General features: G+C 42.7%; 2 protein-coding genes and 1 long non-coding RNA gene across 3 annotated transcripts in view; 1 reads left to right on the top strand and 2 right to left on the bottom strand.

Annotated features, from left to right (window-relative positions):
* Positions 1-2,004: 2,004 nt before the first annotated feature.
* On the bottom strand, positions 2,005-5,410 carry LOC112566784. Its single transcript, XR_003099698.1, has 3 exons — positions 5,107-5,410; positions 3,937-4,064; positions 2,005-2,135 (listed from the first exon to the last, which is right to left on the bottom strand). It is a non-coding gene; the product is annotated as an uncharacterized LOC112566784 (long non-coding RNA).
* LOC112566763 lies at positions 2,131-14,577 on the top strand. The gene is made up of 6 exons (XM_025243107.1): positions 2,131-2,570; positions 6,780-6,950; positions 7,365-7,694; positions 8,107-8,196; positions 8,921-9,189; positions 9,645-14,577. Exons 1-6 carry the CDS (start codon positions 2,357-2,359, stop codon positions 9,834-9,836), a joined length of 1,266 nt encoding a protein of 421 aa, XP_025098892.1. The 5' UTR covers positions 2,131-2,356; the 3' UTR covers positions 9,837-14,577.
* Positions 13,576-24,227, bottom strand: part of LOC112566770 — a 31,866-nt gene continuing 21,214 nt past the window's right edge. The window contains exons 3-5 of the mRNA XM_025243121.1: positions 19,604-19,862; positions 15,122-15,280; positions 13,576-14,856 (exon numbers count right to left, since the gene is read on the bottom strand). Of these exons, the coding sequence (XP_025098906.1) occupies positions 14,697-14,856; positions 15,122-15,280; positions 19,604-19,862 (578 nt within the window). The 3' untranslated portion in view covers positions 13,576-14,696. The remainder of the gene's footprint in view (positions 14,857-15,121; positions 15,281-19,603; positions 19,863-24,227) is intronic.

The raw sequence follows: 24,227 nt of genomic DNA, 5'->3' as shown, positions 1-24,227 counted from the left end.
TTTCACTACGGTCTGTATAGCAAGGGGATTGGAAAGGGTGGAGACTACCCCTTCATACCTTTATTGGTCTGCTTCAGATTGGGAAAACATCTGAGATACCCAGCACCACCCAAAATCAAAATCACGCCTGGCCGCACCCTCATAATGGGGAAATTTCGGTGCGAATAAATCACGATTTAAAAAAAATGAACAGTTACTTTTAGTTTCATGACGTCAGAGTTTCCGTTAACGGCGATAAACTTTCAGCTATTTGTGTAAACCCCCGTCTACTCTTCTCACTACCATAAATGCCACGATTTTATGATATGCTTCTTTTACACCAAGAGCTACAAAACGGGCCAGAGGCTGGGTATTTAATACTATCTATAATCCACACCGGAAGTTTTTACTTAGTTATTTAAATGATTTATAGTTTCCAGCATGGATTTCTCCCCATTTTTTTCTTAGGATGTTATCAAATCTTTTCACAAATGTTGAATCAGTGTAATGCTCTGGTAAAGGGCCAAAACAGACTCAGACATGACAATACAGTAATAGGTAATAGTGAATGGGATCTTCAGGAATCCCGATGAACAGTTTTAAGAAGTGGATGGTCTGTGTGCTGGGCCAGGAGAGGGAGGCCAAGGTAGAGATCGCATCAAACCATTTTCTCGGCGTCACCAAGCGGATGGCTGGCGGCCAGTCCACGAGATGGAAAGTCCGATAGCTAAGTGTACACGACAGGTCGGCCGTAAAAACCACCTTCATCCGCATTTTATTCCTCCATTGAACCGGCAAAAAGTAAACATTCTCACGATTGCGAAGAGGGCTTCGCTCCTTTCTTTTTTAATATTCTCACTTTTTCTTCGTTCGTTCGTTCTTTCGTTCGTTCGTTCGTTATTTTTCTCCTTATTTTTCCTGGTCTCTTTACATTCTTTCCTTTTTGCCTTTCAAGTTAGTTCACGTGTACTCTGTACTAGGCAATAAAAACAGAAAAATTTTGAAAGGTGTTTAATATTTTTCCTTCTCCTGTTTTTTTTTTTGGCTAGTCTTAATAGAAAAGTGTTTTCCTAAATACAACACACACCACTGCTTCTACTTACCACATATAAACTACTACTGCAGAAGTACTGAATAATAACAACAAGGAGGACAGCAATGACCGTTGTTTGTGCACAGGTTATTAGGCACAGACTTCTATGATCTATGTAAGTATGTGGTATTGGCTGCTTTTAGAACCTTCCCCCAGCAAAAGGTTTAGAGACCTTGAATATCCTAGCGACAGCTGGAGAAACATTCGAATGAATAGAAGTGAACATTGGAATAAACAGGTTATTCTGAGAGACATTTTTAATCGCGCACCCGGAGGCCAGAGGCTTTTGGATTCCATGAAAAGAGTGAAAGGACTGTACTGACATACTGGTCCTCAGGAACAGTGTATGAGAACAGGTGTAGGGAGAAAATGACTGGCATGTAGGTGGCAATACAACCTTCTCAAAACCCCGTACATTAAAACTGCCATCTTTTGCTGCGTTTTCTTAACGAGATTTGAACAATGTGAGTAATAATATAATGATTTGATTACTATAAACATTAATACACAGAATATTTTTCATAAACAAAAATAAAAAATACTGCGAATATGACTAAACAAATTATGAAAAATTAAATATTTGAATTCAAACATAAATTATCATCGTCACTACACAAATAAATATGTCATAAACATTAGTATGCACATGAATGTAAGCATATTATCATCGCAATTGACAGGAATGTAAACAAATTATCATCGTCACTGCTGAATTACAAACATGACTATGGACATTAATGTAAAGATACATGTCTAGTTGTATCTCATGTGACGACATCGAATGTTTTGGTGAGTCGCGACTGTCGTGCCTCCCCCGCAGTGGGTGGATGGATGGGCAGGTCCTTGCAGTCGCTCCCTGACGTCAGCGTGTCGCGTTCGCCAGGTGACATCGCCCCTCCCGACTTCCGCCAACGGGGACAATACAGCGACAGCTTGGTTAGACTCATTTCGACCCTGCAGTTTGAACTTCTCGGCTGGTTTGCTGGCTGGCCTCTGTCGTGTTTATTCGCCCTTCCCTCCATTCCCAGCCTAGTGCGACAGCTTTCTCTGGTGTGTCTGCAACCTACGAAGTTTCTGATCAACAGTTGTACTAAATCACTGTTTTTCTTCAATTACAAAACAAAGGTGTGGAGAAATATTTTAATGCTTTTGTCATTTTACGTACTGCACTGTGTCTACATCCTCAGACGAAAAAAATAACCTAAAGTGTTTCCAGTGAACATGAACGTGTGAAGAAAGACATCAAACGTCGAGGAGGAGTCGCTTCTTGTCGATTGTTTCAAGATGGGAGTCACGCAGTGGATTATCATCACCATAATTCTCGCTTTTATCGGACTGCTGCTGCAGGTGGCAGGATACGTTGCACCGATGTGGATATGGCTGGAGACAGATTCTTTTCTGGTAGGTGTAGGCCTGTGGTTCACAACGGGATGTGGTCTGTCAGGTACATGCGGTGAAAACACGACAACACCTGAAGTTTCGTTCATATACGCTACAGGTGAGTACGCATTATGTTTAAGGTTTGTATGTGTGTGGTGAAGAAAGAAAATAAGAAAGAAGTTCAGAGAAGATAGATATATCTATCTGGTATGTGTCTGGGAAAGAGAGAAAGTTGGGAGAATAAATATTTAATGAACTCTATTAGAGTGTTGTATGGTTAATCTGCTACTAATTTGATCACAACATTTCGTGCTATGCTCAGGCTAACTCTCAGGTTTTAAGGAAATATAAATAGCCTTCTATACTTTTATATGCACGGGGCTGATAGTGGTTTCGCCCTGCAGGCCATCAAGTTAAGTCACGCATGCGCAGAAAGTTAACGCCCAAGCGACCACCCACCGACCACCCACCGTCAGGTCGGGGGCAGACGTTTTGCTGTTGCTCCGTTGCGAGCTGAACTACGACAGAAGGAATGTCAGAGGCACGATGTGGTTGCCACGGTGGTAACGGGCGTGGGCTTCAAGATTCTTTTGTGTGGCAACTTTTGTATCCGTGATAGAAGGATTAATTAATTGTTGTAATTATCGGGGTCTCGCAAGGCGTGGCATGAAACTGAAGATAGGAAACGTCTTTGAAGCCATGGGAGTGAAGTGAAGGTAGAGCAGGACGAATAAAATCAAACACTGCTTTGCTGGTACTGTACAGGGCAGAATGGGACTGTGTCCACACCCTCCGCTATAGAAAAACATATCACCTCCCCCCCCCAAAAAAAAAAATAATCCACAACACACACCCATGACCAGCCAACCAAACAAACTAATTTGATCGGATAATTTCTGACATGACCTCAGAAGGCAAACTTGTCAACTCCTCCTACAGGGACAATGTCACAATGGCTTTGTTATTATAATTTCTAACTCGCGCAATGTCGTACAGACACGACAGTCAGAAGTAAAAGCGGAGAGTAGAAGAATGTTGGGGAGGGGTTGATGGAGGGGGAAGAGAGACAGACAGAATGCAAGGGTCCTTCATTGAACGCTTTACTTCTTACATGACTAATTCAGAGAGAATTTCAGATGAAATACCTACAGCCACGGTCATTTCCACTTGACTGATCAGACAGTCGAATGCGATAAAAACAGTTTTGCTAGGTTAGGAGGAGATATATGTGAGCGATCTTAAAAAGATTAACTGACTTTTAACAAAAAGGTCCTCATATAGGTGAAAGCAGCAAAGCAGGTCTGACATGAAACTACAAGATGCCTCTAAAAATATCTTTTATTTGAGCTTTGTCCGAACTCATGTATTTCTTATGTACACATCTTGTGGAGTGTTGATTCTTGAAAGCATTTCTTGATTTTGAACACACGTACACACGTACACACGCACGCACACACACACACAGAAGCAACAATAAAACCCACCTGTGTGCAGTGAAGCGTGAAGTGTGTGCAGCGTGTTCAGCTCAAGATGTTTGTCTCGCAATGGAATCAGTTGCTGACCATTTTAATGTCAAGTCTCCCCACGAGCCATGCTATAAATAACTAGGATGCTGCAATATGAACAAATTTTTGGAAAAGGAATTCAGCCAGAGTATGAGATATTTAAAGCTTGTAGGGATGGGAACAACAGGTGACATCCGTTTGTACAGAACGAGATGTGAATGTTGGATTTTATTTGGTGTTTTTATGTAGGCTTTATAATGTATGATCTGTATGCAGTGACAAAAAAACCTTCTTTACTCTTGAGCAGCAAGGAAGGGTGTGACTTAAGACAAACAAAACTTTTAGATATCTAGTCGTTGTTTTATTTCACAAAATGTTTTAACCCTTGTACATTTTATGAATGGATCAAATATTTATTTTAAACGAATATTTATCATGAGATTTTGTTTTAGGGAGTGAGTAAGTGCCATTTAATCTAGCTTAATGAGGGAACAATGAGTATATAGAAAACTATGCTATGCATTTCAAACAGCAAAACATGGTGTATTGTATACAATACATTGCAAACCAGAGCAAGCCATTAATTAATCTAGTTTAACAAAAGGAAAATAGTTTACAAAGTAAATTACAGGCTCCAGAATAGAAGCCGAATACAGACTATGAAAAGCTTATCAACTAAATTGCCAACCTGTAGGGCGGCAACAACAAAACCAGTTTTGTAAGTTGGACACACTAGGACAGCACGCTGGACAAAGTAAGCAAGCAAACAAACCTGTTTAAACAAAGTCTGATTAATCATCCTCCTTCGCTCTTGAAGCTATAAAAATATGTATTCCAAAATAATAAAAAAAATCGTAAAATTGTCTGCTAATTTAAAAAAAAAACCCTGACCTAGTGCAAAAAAGCTTTTGCAGTGAGTGTCCGACTCACTCTTTCCGCCTTTGACAATATTTAGAAGTCTGATGTCTGGCCACCCAGGGTCCTTGATGACTAAAAGCGACCGTATGTGTTATTTATATGTTTGTCTGTGAGTCTATATATTCCTTCAATCAAGTACTTTTCTTTTCTCCGGAACTTTTTTTTTTTTTCATATCCTCGCAATTAAATTCTATTTAGTTATCCGAGTCCACTCTTCCGTACCTCCCTTACCTCTCTGCTCTGTGATAGGTTGGCGACTGCTGGGTTTACCGCAAACAAGTTGGCCATTGCTAAAGGGTTGTGCCAGAGTTTGCTGGGGTATGTAGGGCACCCCACTACACCCTGGGCAGAGTGGTGTATCGGCACGATATCTCAGCACATTCCTCTGCAGGGCGAGGGCCCCTCACAAGCCAGCTATCGGGCCTCTAACCTTATCGGTGCGTCACCCTAACATCATCGAGTTATCGGTGCAATAAGTGTCATGGCGGATGTTTTCTTACTGAACCACATCACACAACGTTTATGCGTCGAGAACTTTTTTTGTGGGAGAGGGAGGTGGGTAAAGGGAGAGAAATCTTCCATTGGACCTTTACGACGATGTGGAGCTGTATACAAAACGTTTCTATTTAGTAGATGAGACATTTTAAACTTCAGTTCCTCAGTTCGTGTACAGTCTTAGCTTCGGAGACAGAGAGTGTGTTGTCAGAATTTCCTTTGCTTGGCTGTGTGGTCAGACTAGAAGTTGCAGGTGACAAGTGGGCGATCGCCATATTAAATGTTTTAATACCAGACGGTTGAGGTTGTTGTGCGATGTCCAAGGTGTGCCGTGTGGTAGGACTGGCCGGTTTCATGCTTTTATCGGGAATTGAAATGACTATCATTACTCTGTCAAACGTTGTCATAGCTACTGATGCCCCTCACCATGATATCAGGGTGCCACACCCTGACCTTCTATCGCTGTGTCGGCAGATGAGCCTCGACCTCACTGTACTCACCTTCCCTGTGCATCCACACGTGACGCCCCATGCTGCGGTCCCCCCGGCAATTTTTGTTTCCTTAAAGGGAAAAATATTTATGGCCGAAAGGTTATAGCGGAAATAAATATGACCAACACCAGCAGTAAAATTCTTGACATCCCTAAAATATCGACATTTACATCAGAGATTTCGACTGTATTATTTGCCTGACAGCTTTAGCACGTGTATGTGTTTAGACCAAATCATTCTCTTACCTGCTGGCCTCTTGTCTACTGGCATTCCCAGGTGGTTTGCCCCGCTTATTTGTATTTTTATTCTGGTCATATCCCTTCAGTGCTTAGTTCCGAAGAATAATGCTTTCCCCTTCATGTCACAAACTTTGCACTTAAACACATTTTTCAGCCCACTGGCACACTACATGTAGGAACAGAGGGAAACACATCGGTGAAAGTTACTTATTAGTTTGTTCATTCATTCGTCTCTTGACTAGTTACCGGTCACTAGCTGACAAAGCCCGCCACTCAGGCCTTTTGTGGGTGATAGTGATAGGTCCTATACAGGGCGATCAGTCCACTCCTTGTTATTACCTTAGCTCTGACCTATGAAATGTATACCAAAATAGACTGAAAAATCACACAATTAGTATTAATTATCATGTAAAATAATACGTAAAAAACAAATTTAAGTATCCAACGTATTTACAAATATTTGGAGAATGGGCTGGAGAAAGGATTTCTAATTCTTGATCGGGGGCGGGGACGAGTAGGGGGGTGTTGTACACGTTGGGAGGAGGGCAGAGACATGGAATGGAGAATGACATACAAGAGAGAATTCCACTGAACACTCGGAGATATTCGTCATGATGTGGAGGACAATGAGAATGTGACTGTCAGTGGAAGAAAGTACAATAACTGCTTGTTGTTGCAGACGGTATGTACCGCCAGACGGAGTTCGACGCCGTTCGCGCGCTGGAGACGTTGGGACTTGGCGCCGCCACCTTCCTGCTCCTCGTCCTCGTCGTCTACCGCATGGGCTACGGCAAGTGGGACCGCATGGGGCAGCTCAACTGGGCAGCCTTCTGTCTCAGCAGCTTAGCCTGTGAGTCCTTCTGTGTCCACCTAGTCACCATGTTAGTCAATCAGTCTCTTTGGGATCCGCCTTCTCACCATGTCTCATTGTAGTCCACCCGATATGCCAGTGGTCGCTAGCATCAGATTTGCATTGAAATCCACCCTAATTAGCTTGTGAGCTTTTATTGTGACCCACCTCATCTGAGATCATTCTATCCACCTCATCTGAGATCATTCTAGAAGACTTGTTACTTACAAGTGCAGGTGTGTGTTGATCTTTGTCAGAAAAGCAGCGTGGGTGAGCTTTGAGTCTGACGACAGGGTAAAACGAAATAATTGACTCAGATAATCAGATTATTTATCCATAGACTAGACCCGCTTGTTTAAAATTAATTTTTACTTTATTTAGCCATTATTTATTTATTATTTTATTTCTAATTAGGGCTCCTGATCTTGGCCGGGCTGGTCGTGTACTGCGCCTTCTTCTGGCCAGTCGTGGGCACCTCGCCCTTGTTAACGAGGAGGTCCTTCCCTTGGTCCCTCCTCATGTGCCTCCTCGCCGCCTTCTTCTTCATCGTCGTCTGCGTCCTCATCCGCGTCAAGTGTCGCGATGCCAGCGACTACGTGAAGAACGCCATTCCCACCTCCGGCGACCACAAACTCGATCTGAATCCGGTTACTAAAACCGGTTTGATGAATCGCTACTTCTCGCCTTCTCCATACCAAGAGGACCGGCGCTCCGTGCCTGCGCTGTCTGCTTACCACGATGAAGGTAATGGAGGAGGTGTGGATGTGATAGACATCTTTGTTTCTGACAAGTCGTTCCTACTCGTGTGTTATAAATAACCCCGATATGACAAATACCATGTTTCTCCAAGTAAAGCTAGAGGGTGTGAGGTGCGTTTATTCTTTTGGTACCTCCTGCTGTTTGATTTTCTTCTCGGGGTAGAATGGGGCAGGGTGAGAAGGAAGGAATGTAAATTATGAAAAAGCGTTTGAAATTAATGTCTGGTAGTGTCAAGCTAAATATGTCATGAATATGAGTTAGTGGGGTGGGTCTTTAATGTCAACGGATTGGAAAACTCGAAGAGAGAAAAAAAGGGGTAGAGAGAATGCGGGGGAGAGAGAGAGATGTACAGAGACCTGTAGTTACCATGCTGTACAAACGTTGTGTTGTATTCCAGGTAGCAGCATCTACGCAGTGAGTTCCAGAAAACATCTTTTAGGAGCAGAAACACACCGGGGCTCCGCGTACGACAATCTGGGATTTCAGGGTAGGTCCCTACTACGTCCTGTGAAGTTGGTTATAGATGTGAGGAAGATGACTGATAACCGTGTTACACATGCCAGGGGCGTGTCTCGCTCGTTCGTGACGACACAGCTCTCACAGGTGAGCGCTTGTCACGTCACGTCACGTCACGTGCTACTGTCACGCGCCATCTTACCGTCCTCAACACCATCCTCAGACTTTCCCGGCGATGAAATATTTAAACATCGTTAACCTGGGGATTTTGGGATCGTTATTCACTGTCTTTCCATAATCGCTGACAGCCTTTTAATTTCTTAATTTATTTTTTAATTAAAAATTTCCTCTTTTAGTTTCTCCCATCGTCTTTTCTCTGCACTTCATCGAAAGCTTGCTTTTGTTTGGAACAGTTCGGCGCAATAAACTTTCGCGGAAAATCGCTGAAAGATAAAATCTTAAACACATTGTATGTGTGTATGTCTGTGTGACGACATGCAAAATGTTCGTCTATGTGATCGATCGAAAAATGATGGAGTAGCTGAGGGAAAGAGATGGTTAGGAGAGTGACTGGTTGATTCATGATTGAATTAACTGATTGATTCATCGATTTGATGATACAATAGTTAGAAGAAAGTAGAGGCGGAGTGAAAGAGCGAGAGAGGGTGTCACAGGTCATCACGTACACAGATTTTTACTCACTGACTCGCCAACCTCGACATGATTATTAACCTCCTGTGACGTCACTTCCTCAGGAACCAAGGGCAGCTCCTACCGCTACCTGACAGTACAGGGCACCGACCACTTGTCTCAGACCGACACGATGATGCGGAGGCCGCTGCCTCTGAGGGTGGTGACAGACAACGCCGCAAGCACATCACGGCACGTGTCGACAGCAAATACTGCTTACGTCACACACAGCGCGATGGATGACGAGACGCTTCTGCTCAGAGACCACAACACCGACTCGAGGTTCACCAACGACGGACGCCTCATGGCCAAGGCAGACTACCTAGGCCCCGAGGTAAAGCATTCAGAAATTTTTGTTTGTGGGGGCTATGTGGAGGGGGAAGCCTATTTATCTTTTTGACCGACATGAGTTAGGAAAGACAACAAACAAACAAAACAAAAAAAAAAGCAAACAAAACAAAACATTAAAAAAGAAAAATAATGAAAAAAAAAAGAAAAAATAACAAAAGAATAAATAAAGGAAAAAATAAAAGAAAGGAAAAGAAAGAAGAAAGGAAATAAATAAACAGTAAAAACCAAGAAACTAATCTCTCTACACAGGCTTGAACAATCATACATGAGGTAGAGACACGCTCGTTCCCTGATAGAACTCGCAAATAAAACAAACAAACAAACAAACAAACAAACAAACAAACAAACAAACAAACAAACAAACAAACACTCGAGTAGCATGATCGAGCAGGGACACCTGGTACAAATAAACTGTAAAGTCTTCCTGTTTGTTGACAGCGCACTGTGAGAAGCGGCAGCAGCCAGGAGGCACCACGAGGTAGTGGCCACTACACCACCCACACCAACCCCCTGCCCACCTCCCAGGTGCAACCAGGCCTCATCCGTGTCGTCCCTCACACCGACGACGCCGACGTCAAGGGCTACGACCCCACCTACCTGTACAGACCCTACTCCGAACACATCTACTGACCCTGTCATCCCCACATGTCGAGCTCTTTGCAAAGGAGCGACTCACAAACTCAGCCAAGGTATTTACCTGAGTAGATGAAGGAGAGGTAGAGTCCTCGTGTTGTCTCTGTAAACAGAAGTCAGTACCGGCACCAACACCTGACTCTGATGACAAGTGAAGAGCAAACAACCAAGACTTGCATTCAGTCTTCTGTGTGCTCTTCCTGCCGTTTCGACTGAATTTTACACCTGATGCTAGCAGTTGGAGTTCTACTGTTATGTCTAGTGTCAGTGAAATCTGTACATAACACTGTTCATAACACTGTGACACAGATATGTTGTGGTGGAATGTTTGATGTCTGAAGTGTGTTCACCAGGTGACAGACGTAGTGGTGTGATTTCCCGTCTCACTGCGTCAAAGCAATCCTAACAAAGCAGATTTAATATGGATGTTTACACCATTTAAAAAATTAAATCGGCATCCTTTGTTCAGAAAAAAAAACATTTAAGAATAATAATAAAGAAACCGTTGGATCCCAAATGACTCTTCATTGCAAAAACAGAAAACTCAAGGAAATTAGCAACAAGACAGCCATTATAGCGGTTTACAAACAAGCCCAATGAAAAGAAAAATTAATGGTGGACCTTTTTTCAAAGTGGTCGTAGATGTAAGCGAACTATTGACAGATGATAACGTAGTGTAGCTACGTCCTTGCACGTGACAACGTATAACCACGTTGTGTTGTGTTCTCGATGTTGGTAACTATAAACATGACAGCATCACGTGGAACATCACGTGACTGTGGAGAGACGGTGATCTTCCAATAGTATCCTCTTGAAAAATGAAGGATTCTTATGTGAATGTTTTATGTTGTTGGCAATATGGCGGTCAGGACGAATTTCCAGAGCTTGATCTTGACTGACTTGAGCACGGAGATACCTCACAGACAATTACAGCCTGGAGGTAGATATGACATGTTTAGTAAGATCAATGATGTTTTCTTCACTCATCGTAAATCAGTATCGTATATCAGTATCGTAAATCAGTATCCGTTGCACCATTGCGGGGAGATAATCTGTATAGCTCACCGCAGAGCGCATGTCGACCAGAGCACAGTAGTCTTCCTTGTCCAGACAGTATCCCTGTTTATGCATGTATGTGTGTTTGTGTGTGTGCGTGCGTAAACTTGCATGTTTTTATACTTTGAATACTAAGTTACTGTCTTCCTAAAATATTTTTATTTGTAATAGTGACTTATTTAAACCCTCGCCCAATTTGTGTTTTGTTTACATAAACATACCTTGTCTACTTGTGTAACCACACTCAACTATTTTATTTTGTACACAGAGGGGAACGACTTATGTCGCTTATAGAAATATACAGAAGAATGTTAATGTCCGTAAAAGTAATATCACACTGTGCACGTTCATGGTAATAAAAACACGTGTAACATGTATAAAGACGAGTAAGATGTTTGGTTGTGACAGATGTGACAATGGACACGGCAGATGTGACAATTAGATGTGGGGTGAGGCTAGATACTCATACTAAGCCATCAAAATGGTTAGCAATGAATGTATGTTTTGTATACTGGATTAGATAAATAATAATAGCGCGTAGACAGACATGAACACACACACACAAAGCAAACGCGCGCCCACACCTACACACACATTCTCTAAAACTCGCTCTCGCCGTTCCCACACCCACAACAACAACAACAGCAACGGCATAAAAAAGTTAATAACAACATGGATATCAATTAGAGGCTAAATATTTACAGACTCAGAAGCAATCTGGAGAGACAGGAAATTCCTTCATTCATCCAATATTTTATTTATCCTTCTCCACCCTGGACAAAGGGAGCCGGCACGTGCAGCAGCAGGTACAGCGAGGCACGCACACGTGAGTTGACTTACCCACAGTCCCACACCCTCAAGCCTCGATATTTAATGAGAATGTCTACCGTTCGCCAGGGTTAACAAAGGCGTTTTGTCGTGAGACCACACAGAAAGTGCTGTGGGTTTTATTTTTATTTTTACTTTCCTTACTTCAACAAAGATTTCTCGGAGCTCGCGGGCGAGGTGTTGTTGACCTGCGCGGGGTCAAGAAGGGAGTTGAAACTACAATTTGTGAGGTCAGCTGACAATCGTCTGTCTAAATGAGATTCCGCCACTATATTTTTTAACCGACGATGGCCAGTGGTGGGTAGAGAAAATGTTTCCCTGTGTTAATTTGAGTACCTGTCTTCGTCAAGACCTTGTGATGTGAGTTTATTAAAAAACCCTCTCTATTTATTTAGTATATATTTCAACAAAGTACACAAAAAGAAATCCCTGCAGCAACCCCATAGTAATATTCTTTGTTAAAAAAAGGTCTGAGGCAAGCTGATCTTGGTGTGTCAGACATTTACTGCCGACATGCAACGAGTCTTGCCATTGTTCTTCTCTCTACATCTTTGTGATTGTTTTTGTCGCAATGAGATTGTGTATTGGCAGCGATATTGCGCTATACAAATTATTATTTATTATTATACAAACTCTTTCTTTTTTAACACACACACTTCTGTCTTACTATCTCTCTAACATACACTCACACTTCTGTCAACCTGACTCTAACACACACACAGACACACATTCAATTGTGTAACATAAACTTCTGTCTCCAACACACATTCACCTCTTGTCAAGTGGCCGATGGCCTCATTTATCTTCTCTCTTCCCCTCTCTCTGTCTCTCCCCCTTTCTCGTGCCTCTTCCTGACAGCGGAAAGGACGTGTAAAGCTCTTGGTTCCTTCTCGATACCTGAGTCGCCGAGGCTACAGAAAGAAAAGATGGGATGGTCTTGAGCAATGGCCCCACAAACATTGTATGGCGAGTCTCTGGCACTGATTTCCGCCAGATTAGGCGACAGCAGAAGTCAGGAGATGCGGGTGCTTCTCCGAGATAACGGCCAAACATTCTCAAACATGTCTTGCTGAATCAGCGTAAGTGTTGCCACCCTGTTTTCAAGGGTTTCTATTTTATGTTTTTCCCAGCGAAGTAGAACATTTTTTGGGGGAAAAGAGAGGCGAAAGGCTGGTTCGTGTACTTCTGATCTCTGCGCTTTTTCTCTCCTCATTTCTGTTTCTTTCTCTTTGTTCTTCTTTTTCAACCACTCGTGTGTGGGTGAGAGAGACATCTTTGTGCTGCATTGTGTACCCCACCTCTGATATTGTTTACCTCTAGGGGAATGTTCCAATTACCGATACATCCTGTCTCAGTAATCGTGTTTCTGGTTTGCACACGCGCAAAAGGCTTTCATTAAAATAAAAAAATGCTGAACCCGCTACTGATGTTACATCAGGTCAGTCACGTGGCATGGGAGACTGGAGCTCCCATGATGGTAGTCCCGTGACCCCGGGTAGAGACTGAGGTATTACTGATTAGGTCTTTTTGACCCTGACAGCCAGGAGGACGTGAGAAAACAAACTCTTCCTTCCTTTCTCGATGCATGATGCTACAGTATCTTCCCCAACCCTCTAAAGGGTCAGGTTCCATTCCACAGCTGAAAAGCTTGCTGCGTCACACGGGTAGCGAAGCGGATAGCTTCGTGTTCAGATGCAGTTTGTTTTAATCACCAGACCATCCGCTCCGCCATGCGAACTGATCTTCTTGGTGCTTGATTCCCTTTCATCCAACATACATAGCTGCAATTTTAGAGATTATTTGCTATTTATCGTTTTCAGCCATGCGACACAGTTCCTGTAGCCTGGAGAAATAAAGGACTTAAGAGGTTTAATGACACACATAATTTACTACGAAAATAACAGGATTTCTCGCCAACACCCGTCAACGGGCAAACATACTCAGTTCTGTCGAAACTCGCAGAAATGCTAAAACTGTAATGGTAACAATGAAAAACAAACTAGCTATGAGATCTATGAACACATCGGTATTGAAATATCAACAAAGGGCTTATTGTACCAACATCTTATAAGGCTAGAAATCCTTGTACAAAGCTGGACACGTGTCTGGGAGGTGGAACTAGAGTCACTTCTGAGTACAGGCAAGATGGACTAAAGTTGTTTACTGGCCCGTGAATTGTAAACGATGTTCTGTTCACTTGGTTTCGCTTGAAGACCTTCATTTTGTGTATGATACAGGTATGATACAGGTTCGGAGACAACATCCATCGTGCAAATATGTAGCCAAGGACCGGATGTAAACTATACACACCCCTTGATGTAACTGTCCTGTCGCTCATTTTTTCATAGATTAGGAAGATGACCAGCGATGACGAAGGGGATAATGTAGTTAGTAGCTAGATAAACTGACAAATTAATAATTTTTAAGATAATCGCTTCTTTTATTGTGTAAGTATATCTGGTGGTTTCTATAACTGTCTTAATGTGTATATCAGTTAGTTTTAGCTCAGAAGGCTGAGAGTAAGGATAAGACCTTTTCTCAATATCATAAACCCTCATTAAAAGGAAGTAAGATGGTTTTTATCTTGACCAGTCTCATGTATACCTTATATCAAATATCGTTCACCCAGTTTGGTAGCAGAGGTAGTTGAAAAGGAACAATTTAAAAAGTAAATTAAATATTAGACTCAATCAAAGCACTCAATCTTTAATGATGACGATGACAATGGTGAAGAAGACGATGATAATGAAAACCCCAAATAAAGAAGGGGAAGAACCAAATATTTGAACACAAACGTGAAGAGAAGAATGTCATTAGAAGGACCGCATGAGTCTACTCCCCTACAAAAAAAAAAGAACTGAAACTAGACGGAAACAAAACAAAAACAAACAGAATTAGAAACAAACACAAAATAAAAAATCCCCCTCTTTCCCAATAATGAATGATTAGTTTATAAACACGAGGGCTGGGGGCTCAGATGCCGAAATGTGGGTTCAAACGTTTGTGGCTACATCCGTCGGAACCTGGAAGCTCGAAGGTATCCTCGTTGCCACCTTGCACAGTGCTGCCATAGAAACCCTTCTCTCCCGCCTTCATGCACACGACTCGGGAGCGGGTGGCCAGACCCAGGCATCTGCACAGCGTAAGATGTGGCATGATACAAAGATTGATGACAGCAGTAAACATACTGACAGACATATCACAGTCATGTTTATGCAACTTTAAGCTACCATTACACAGCTCTAGAGAGGATGGGAGAGACAGAGAGAAAGAGAGAGAGAGACATGCAATGAATGCACCCAGACCCAGAGAGATAGGCAGAAAGATATACAAGTGTGTACATCAAGCGGGATAGAGAATGCACGTGTGTGCGTGTGTGTGCGCGCGCTGGTTCTTGCCTGCAATAGTCGTCTCTGCCGTCGTTGTCGACATCGCGCATAAACCAGGTGCCAGCCTGACCTGGTTCGAATCCCAGTTTGGACACATACTGGTGATCATGGCCAGCGGTGCCCGCCAGCGCGCATGACAGGAAGCGACGTCTACCTTTACCAATGACCCTGTATGGAAGACAGACATTTAGCTGACAAAGTTGTTGAATAATCTGAATGTAGACAGTTCACACTAAAGAACGCGGAATGTCATAAAATCAGAACAGCAAAATGGTTCTTCGCTGTTTGCAAAAACAAAAGTTCTAAAGACTAATAAAATCTGATTTGTGGGGATGATAGTGACCCTTTACCGATAGACAGCTGATAAAAGGTTAATAAATGAAGAAGAAGAGGAAAAACCCTCTACCTAGTTTAAGTGTTTGTTTAATAGTTCAGAACTCTTAACATCCTGGTTCAGAGATCTCTATAAATGAGGTTCCTCCTTTGCTCTGCTCCTCACCCTCTGACTTTTGTCTTTCCACGAACATATATGTTTGTGGGTGAGTCTATGTGTGTATGTGAGTGTAATGTTTGGGAATGTTGAGTGTTGCTGCTGGGTGTGTCCAGTGAGACTGCAAGTAAACACGTGACTGTTTACACCAGTGTGAAGTGTCACAGCCCTGGCTCACCACAACAGCGTCTCCGGAAGAAAGAGCGGTAACCCGTAAGGTCTGTCTTGTTTACAAAACAAAACCCCGGGTAGCATGGACGTGTTTACTGTGGCTCCCACTTGCCTCGTCTGTCTCCCAATCGTATCTTCACCATCTCTTCTCTAAACACGCTTCCGGGGCAGACAACTCCGCCATCGTCAGTCTAAGGTCAGCTAGCTAAACCTCGTGGCTAACCTTTATGCTAAATACTAAGCAGGTGTTTCCAGTCTCACCACATTGTTCTTCAAAACACTTAGAAAAAATTCAATAAATTAAAAGAAACTTTTTCCGCCTGACGCCAGTTTTACTACCAACAAGATGGAAAGAAAGATGCTGGGTAAAACCTAACAAAAAACCAGCTGTCATATTAGACTACATGATGCCACCAACACGAGAAAGTTCTTCAGTAGTGTTTAACCAATAAATGATATGTTGTCAGTAAACTGTTTGTTCGTTTCTCTAAATAAAACCCACCAGTCTTAATGGTATAGTAACAAAGGATACTTAAATGGAAGACACTAAAAATGAAGGAAAGAAAGGAAAAGTAATCTCCTAGCAAAGGTTTCATCTTCCTTCGTTTCATGTGTTCTCTTCCCTCCAGGTTCCTCCTTATCTTGCTATCTTTCTCTCTTCCGCTTCCGTAGGTTTTATTCCCTCAAGCCATCGCAATCACACGATGGCTAGAAATGTTTTTGTTTTCTAAACTTAGTTGCCTTGCTTGGTGAGTGTGGATTATCTCTGGGATCTCAAGCTGTTTTCCGTCGACCGCTGCCTTATCCTCCCATTTCCAAGTCTCAGTATCTCTTGTTTTGTTGCTGCAGGCCTTTCATGTCCCTTTTGCAACCTGCAAAAAAAGTGTCCTCCTGCTGAAGTAACAAGCACTGGCTTGTTCATCCTTCTTACCATCCTTCCTAGTTTCCACTCTCTTTTCTTGCGCTTCTAGCTGCTGTCGTGTATCATCAATAAAGAAAGTGCAAAATATCAAGTGCTGGATTTCCAAATTCTTTTTCTTCACTGGTGTGTTATAATCTCCAAGTCACTCAGACACAAGCTGTGCTTCACCTTTACCTTCAGAATGTAACCTTTTCCAAAAGGTCAACCTCCACAGGTGGACTTTCGGAAAGTTACCTGGGAAACGCAAGAAACTGTACAGTTCAGTTGTAATATTCTATAGATAAGTAGACATAGCTTTACGAGTACTATACTGTGTACATTTATTTTTCCAGAATGCGTATAAAACTTCTTTTGGCTTTTTTTCTCTCGAATAACACAGTTTTGTATTTACTTTTTTTTCTGTGTACGTGTATTCAATCTTTATATGAGTGAACTGTTGGTTGCGTATAGTTAAAATTTCTCCGTACCCCTCATGGGATGAATGAATAAAATGAAATCTCAAAAGAGTGGTAGATATGTGTGTTGGGGGAAGGGGTAAATCTACAACCTCATGAACATCTATCGTGCATCTAAACTTCTTCAAAGGGTCCAGAAAAAAAGAGATGAAAGGACGGACAGAAAGATAAATAAAATGGATACGTTTCAGCAGTTTCCTGCCTAATGATGGGCGCTGTAGACATCATAATAAAGGTTGTCATCCGCAGCCATTAGACGGGGTGTTCAGGCTTCTTGCTGTCACCAGCTCTACCCGCCCCATGGCCCCGTTCCCAAGCCACGGTGCAGACGTACAGTAGGCAGGAAACAGGGTGTAGACACACGGGGAGAGGGCCAGTCGACATGAATCTCCCACAGGAGTTGTGATGGCTAACAAGGGGCAACAACGCACAGCAACATCCGGTCCTGCGCAGCAAAGGCGGGTCCAGGACTTCATTGAAAGGATGTGCCCTGCTGCTGCAGCTGGTGTGTGTGTGCGTGCACACGTGTGTAAATGTGGGTGCATATGTGTGCGTGTGTTTGAGAGAAAAACAGAATTACTTTCAGTTGACGATGTGAAGTCTTTCTACCGTCTGCAATGTATCACTGAGTTAAAGCTCTTGTCAGATCCCACCTTTCCTGACAGGTCATAAAGCAAAGCAGACTCGTAAAGAGAAACAGGAGGGTTAACTACCTTCCGTGAATTTGTAACGAGGACTTCTTGTTTTCACTGTTAGAAATTATTACTCACCAGAAACGTACGTGTGTGTCTGTGTGTGAGTGCGCGAGGGCGTCAGAGACATACTAAGAAAAAAAGAAAGTATTTCAAGAGAAATGTTACCCATGAGACTACAGAAATGACAGTTGATTCTACGCACGCTAGTGTTAATGAAACGTGTTCTTCAATATTTGAATATTCTTCATACTTGTAATAAATTCCTAGCGTTTATTTTTAATTGTTGACTTATTCCATTGACGTCCTGTAATCTGTCTTCCACAAATTAACTGGCGATTAGCAGCGGCCCTGGGGTCAAGAACACTCAGTTCACCGCTGGAGCACACTTATATCTTTCTGTCTGTTTCGTAACGGTGAGGACAGGGGAAAAAAGAAAATAGAGGGGTTAAAATAAGATTTTTCATCACCCCCTCTCTGTTTATTACTTGAAGCTATTTTGCGTTCCTGCTTTCGTAAGGTCTTCCTGGAAATTTGGCCTGTACAGAAGTACTGATGGAAACTTTTGCAAGAAAAACATTCAAACAGATAAAGTTGCTTACATTTATATGTCGTCTGTGTGCTTAACCACTCATCTAGCGAAGATTATACGCGCTTCGGTATTGTACAAACTGATGAGCAAGACGTTTCTAGTGGAACTTATCACTGGAAAATAACGCAAGTAACGGACGCTTCTATTTCGTCTTTGCAGAGATGGTGGTCCATCCCATCTGTTTTACAATGGATCACAGCTCTCACGAGTTCTTCCCCGGTCTTGTTTCTTTGTGTCGACCTTTGCATGCAGGGCAGCCTGCAATCCTACAGTTAGTGTCTGGCATCTCAAACATAATTACAACTGCAGCTCTGTGACGGAAGGATCAGCAGAAAAGACGAGGAAACACATCAGTCCAGCGCATGCGCGCCGCAAGTAGCCAGTTCCTGTCGAGAGATGGTGGTTCATCTGATTTAACGCCCTTATGACCCCTCCTCAGAGATAATTGTTAATAAAGCATTCACGTGTAAATGTTCTGACATCAAGAGGTGCCGTAAATATATAGATTGTCTATAAATATATATACGTGTATATGTTTTGAGATGCCGAAACAGATCGCTTTAAACATGCCAGTTAGGAACGGCAGGTATAAACATGTCAGATCCAGCCACTTTATATGACCGATTTAGAGCAGACATTGTAAGTATATTGAAATGGCGACCATCCATTACAGTTTCATACAAATGTTTACAGGTAAGCAAATTTTTTTTGAGGAGAGAAATTTGCTTTTTATTCCCTTATAGTTTTTGGCTCATGACTGGTGGGTTTTCTATCTAAAATGTAAATATATATATATACATGCATCGCATGCACAATTAACTAAAATACACAGACTACATGCATCCAAATATTATGGTTTATTTATTATATCTGGCTCCCTAATTAATTTAAACCACTTGACTAATATGCACACAAATGTATCATCTCTGACTAAATCCGACAGTACACAAGAATAACTCAGTGGAACATGGGGATAGGGGGAAGGAGAGGAAAGGGAGGAGAGAGAGAGACGCACCCGCTTCCCCTGCTCAAGATAAACTCACGCCCCATTCGTGTACTCGTCTGCAAAAATAATTTTCTGACGATGTCTTTCATTCACCCATTCGTTCACACCTGCCCTGTTGCTGAGGCTCTCTTGCATTCATTCATTCAGCAGTCCAGGTGCATACCTGCAGTAATCGTTGGCTGCACCTGTGCCTTGCACATCGGCCCAGCCCTGGAAGTAGGCCGGATCCCCCAGGTCGGTGAGGTCGTATCGACGGGGAGGAACATGATTTGTGCCGAGGGACACGACCTGCACGTCGAAGGGCTCCTCGTCACCGAGCTCGCTCTCCAGTGGCGCCACCGACTTGGGGAGGACGTCGTGGAGTCTGGCGCTGACGCCCGAGGCGATCAAAGACTTTTGGACGAGCTTCACCTCACCGGGTCCTGCGAAGATCAAGAGGGCAGAAGGCAAGGATCATAGACATGATGTGCACCTGTCAAGACTTCTTTCTAACGACCTCATAAAAGTATACCTCATCGGCATACTGTTATTAAAGATTTTGAATAGACTGCGGCCTTGTGGGAGCTAGACTAGCCAGTGCAAGTGCGTTTTCATTAACAAAAAACTCGTAATAGCATCAAGAACGCTCATGACATACTAATGGTAACTGTTATCCAGCCAACAATTTTTAAGCTTTGAATGTCATGTTCCACTCGAGTTAGAAAATATCTTTTCCAGTTTATGAACGATCTTTTGACACCTGTTTTAATGGCAAGAATTGTTTTCCCATGTTTTCTGCCTCACGACCAGAAACATAGAATCCACAGTAATTTTCTCTCCACCTCTGATCCTTTCGTGACTAAATTTAAAGACACAAATAAAGGAAATATGTCTGACGAAAAACATACGAGCCTATACAGTAGAACATCCCCGCCCCCAATTTCCAAATGACTATCTTTTATTTAACGACTCAGATAAATGAGAACTGTGTGGGGAGGAACATAGGGTCTATACAGCATAACAACCCACCCCACATCTCCTTGTCTACCTCTGACCAAGCAGATAAATGCGATCTGTCTGGTGAGCAACATGGAGTCCATGCGGCATCCTCCCCACAGTTTCCGTGGCTAAATTTAAAGAAACAGATAACTGAAATCTGTCTGGTGAGAAACAGAGGATATACCTTCTATCTTATCTTGACTAAATTTAGTTCTTCTTGCTTGTCGTTTTTGTGGAAAGTGTTGGGCAGACTCTCTGTGCAAATATTCATCAGACTTTACGGAATATTTAAAGCGCACAGGTGTGTCAGATGTTCATTGATGAGTTCGCAAAGGATGTAAATGGCAAACATGGGAGCCATATATCTTAACACTTTCGAAATATTCATTTTGCTTTCTGCAGGCGATGTAGCTTCAGCTTCTGATACTGTCTCTAACCCTACAAAACGAGTTTAATATTTTAAGAGATACATCCGAGCAATTAGGCTTAATATCATCTTTATACATGACAGTTTTATTGTACAACACGAACATAGGTGAGAAAAAGAGAGCGTGAGTGGAGAAAGAGGATGAAGAGAGCTGGGAGGAGGGGAGGAGTAAGAGAGAAAATATAGTGGGTGTCACCAGAGAGAGCGGTAAAGAGGTCTGGTACTGTCACTAGTTATTAATACTGTCGATGGTTTGAGTCAGCTGCTAGCTGGCAGTTATTAGTGGTCCTACTGGCGCCAACAATCATTGTCCATTCTGCTGTCAAGTGCCACCAGAATGTGGACGGTGCTCTTTATGGCCCTAAACATGAACTTTTAAAAGGACACCACACAACGACAGTTGAGGAAAGGAGAACAATGGCGACGTTCAGGCCTGACGAGAGGGGGGGACAGGGGGTCTGGTGTACCCGGGCCCGCGGCTGTCAAGGGGGCCCGGCCTCGGTCAGTGGATTTTTTTCTTCTTCTTCTCCTTTTCTTTTTCTTTTAAAGAAAGGTCTAAGGACAGTGCACCCAAGCATTACACATGCAGAAGTTGAGTTTGAGTGTAGATATTGAGATTCGAATTGTAAACATACATTATATACTGGGAAAATAATTTACGATTACAAGTACAAGGGGCCCGGAGAGGTCTGTCCCGGGGCCCGGGCTGGCTCTCGGCGGCCCTGGCGACGTTGGTAGCTTGTCGGCTGGTTGGTGACAAAAGCAGTTTACAATCAAGTCACCAAACCACCGAGAGTCAGGCCATACAGAGACCTACTGTGTACAAAGGTCAACCATGAAAGGCAGCTTGCAGTCCCAATATTAGCCTCACGAGACAAAAGGTCAAGGCTAAAAACTAATTGGAAATACACAGCCTGATGATAACATGATGGGCAAAGATTTATTCGCTCATGTTGGGAGCACATGAAGAGATACCCCGTGACGGGGGACGACGATTTATTCGCGCAAGCTTCAAGCTCGGAGCACCCAGCAGATAACCTCAGGGTGGATTTGGAAGATCTATTTTCTTTGCAATCACAGTAATAGAAACGTAACATGCACATCACAGCATTTGCCATTCATCATCATCATCATCTGAGATAACTTTGAGGACGAGCGGCCAAGATCTGGTGGCTCGATTTGTAAGTTGTCTGTGTGAGTATTGTGTTAAGAACTACAAGTAACAAAACATAGTTAGTGCTGTCGTCTTTTTGTTCTCTCCTACCATGAGCAAAATGATGATGTTGAGGATGTGGAAGGAGGCAGGAGTATCTAGAGAAAATCTCTAGCCTTGTTTACAACTGTTTCCCAAGACCGCGAATGTACCCAGAAGCTTATAGTTCTAATTGTATAGTTCAAATTGCCCTACACTGCAGTTTTCTTTTAAAAAAGAGCACAGACGTCTTAGTGCATAGAAGGAAGACTCGAAAGCTCATGGAACCTAGTCCAGGTCAGGGCTGGACCGTTAGTTTGACAGTTGGCAGCGGGTTCTCTTTGTGTCTCTCTGACCGGCTTATTGTTTCAGACTTGGAGCCGTTATTTTTAGTGGTTCCACACTTGAAGCCTCAAGCAAGGTATTCTAGGGTTTGGTTTATTTATTTTGTTTCGCATTCTTCGGAATGTTCCCTTCCTGCGAAGCTACACGTCTGCCTGACCGCGCCGTGACCTCTACTCCTTCCAGAACCGTCCGTGTCTGGCACTGGACTGAGGTACAAACGTATGTATGGGATAGGGGATAAAAAGCAGGGATCAAAGTTTAATAACACATAATGCAATGAACACTCAACTGCAAGACAGATGACAAATTATGAATACAAAAAAATACAGCAGCCATACACAGTAATTCACCACCTGCAATTTATCATCGTCGGAGACTGTGACATTAATACTCTCTAGCCAGGGCAGCAGTAACAGTGTCACCAAAAGAATTAACAAGTAGTAAGCAGCTCTTTCTAATAATTATGCATGCACCTGATCTTTACCTTAAATTATTGGTTTGGTTTTTTCTTTGGATGTCGGCTCCTCACTGCGCATACAGTATCTGAACAGCGTCTGTGCTTACTACCAAATAAATTGTCGTCGAAACATTTTCAGCAAACTGCATTCAACCTCAGTTAGCTTCAATGTCCAACTTTGTTTCTAAATTTCTGAACATAGCAAGTTCAATGCTGCTACTAATGTTTACGGGAAAATTCGAAAAAAGACGATGAGCGCCTCTAGTTTTAGCGATGCGTGATTCTTCGTCAGCTTCCATTTTTCCATCTTTATTCTAGAAAATGTCAATGTGCAGGTAATTCATCATTCTTGATCATTCATGATTAGAACTGGCTTAGTTTGGTTTATTAAAGTTCAGCACTTTAACTTTTGATGAGAACGAATAGCGAGGGATCTTGGTACCAAGTTGTTGTCAATCAAGGTAGTAGTTTATTTAGTGCACTTTTCTAGTAGAGTTGGCCAACAAATAATTAAACAACAACAAAAACCTAAAGAGCCGGCCGCAAAATTAAATTCTTCGAAAAATTTTCTACCCCATTGTCAGATTTACTAAAAAAAAAACAACATAAACTCAAAAGAAAAAAACAATAATAATAACAATACAATATCAACAAGGACAGTGAACAGCAAACAACGTATATTTTTACGTGTTCTTCTATTGCTTGTCTCTTGATGTTTTATGTGCAAGATGTTTATTTTATTGTACTCTTGATCTTTAAGTCATTTGATGGGTTTTCTCCGGTGGGCCCACTCTTGTGCTTAAGCCATGCTATCGGGTTAAATTTTTATTATTAAGTAATTGTAACCCGGACTCGTGCATTTGCTTTGATTTGTAAACAGACTGCTGTTGGTAGCTCGCTGTGTCTAAGGAGGGCAGAACCTAAACCCTCTCCTGCAGTCACCCGAAAGACTAGGCACCCATCTGCTGGTAGGGTAGACGGGGTAGGGGGTGGGAGTCACAGGTTTGTGAAGGCTTTGAACCGGCGACCTGCTGCTTCACGCCGAGGGCATTAACCACCTTCTGAAGCCTTCCCGAGACTCGAGGGAACAGACTGGTTGAAAACAGAGACTCGTTGCCAGCTGTTGGTGTTGCCGTCGTAGTGAAAAGGACTCACGATGTCAGATCCCCGCCCCTTGCCAGCAACAATAAGCAGCTGACCTCATACCGCACGGCAGGTGTCAGGTCTGACATTTCCCACCTACACAGTATGCATGCTGAGGCTTTGCGCATTGCCTTGCACGACAAATACTGATGTTGCCTCCTTCCTGTGCGCCATTTTGAACGACGTATTTCCTGTAAATCTGCTTGCTCCCTATATGCTTCATGGCCAACTTTCGAGGATAGTCA

This window comes from Pomacea canaliculata, linkage group LG1 (assembly GCF_003073045.1).
Source record: "Pomacea canaliculata isolate SZHN2017 linkage group LG1, ASM307304v1, whole genome shotgun sequence".
Classification (NCBI taxonomy): domain Eukaryota; kingdom Metazoa; phylum Mollusca; class Gastropoda; order Architaenioglossa; family Ampullariidae; genus Pomacea; species Pomacea canaliculata.
This window is presented reverse-complemented; position numbering and strand designations above follow the sequence as displayed.

Bases quoted from the DNA above. Each gene is read 5' to 3' on its own strand.
- LOC112566763 (XM_025243107.1), top strand. From the start codon at position 2,357: ATGGGAGTCACGCAGTGGATTATCATCACCATAATTCTCGCTTTTATC. The intron at 2,571-6,779 runs GTGAGTACGCAT...TTGTTGTTGCAG, and splicing joins TTCGTTCATATACGCTACAG to ACGGTATGTACCGCCAGACG. The intron at 8,197-8,920 runs GTAGGTCCCTAC...TCACTTCCTCAG, and splicing joins CGACAATCTGGGATTTCAGG to GAACCAAGGGCAGCTCCTAC.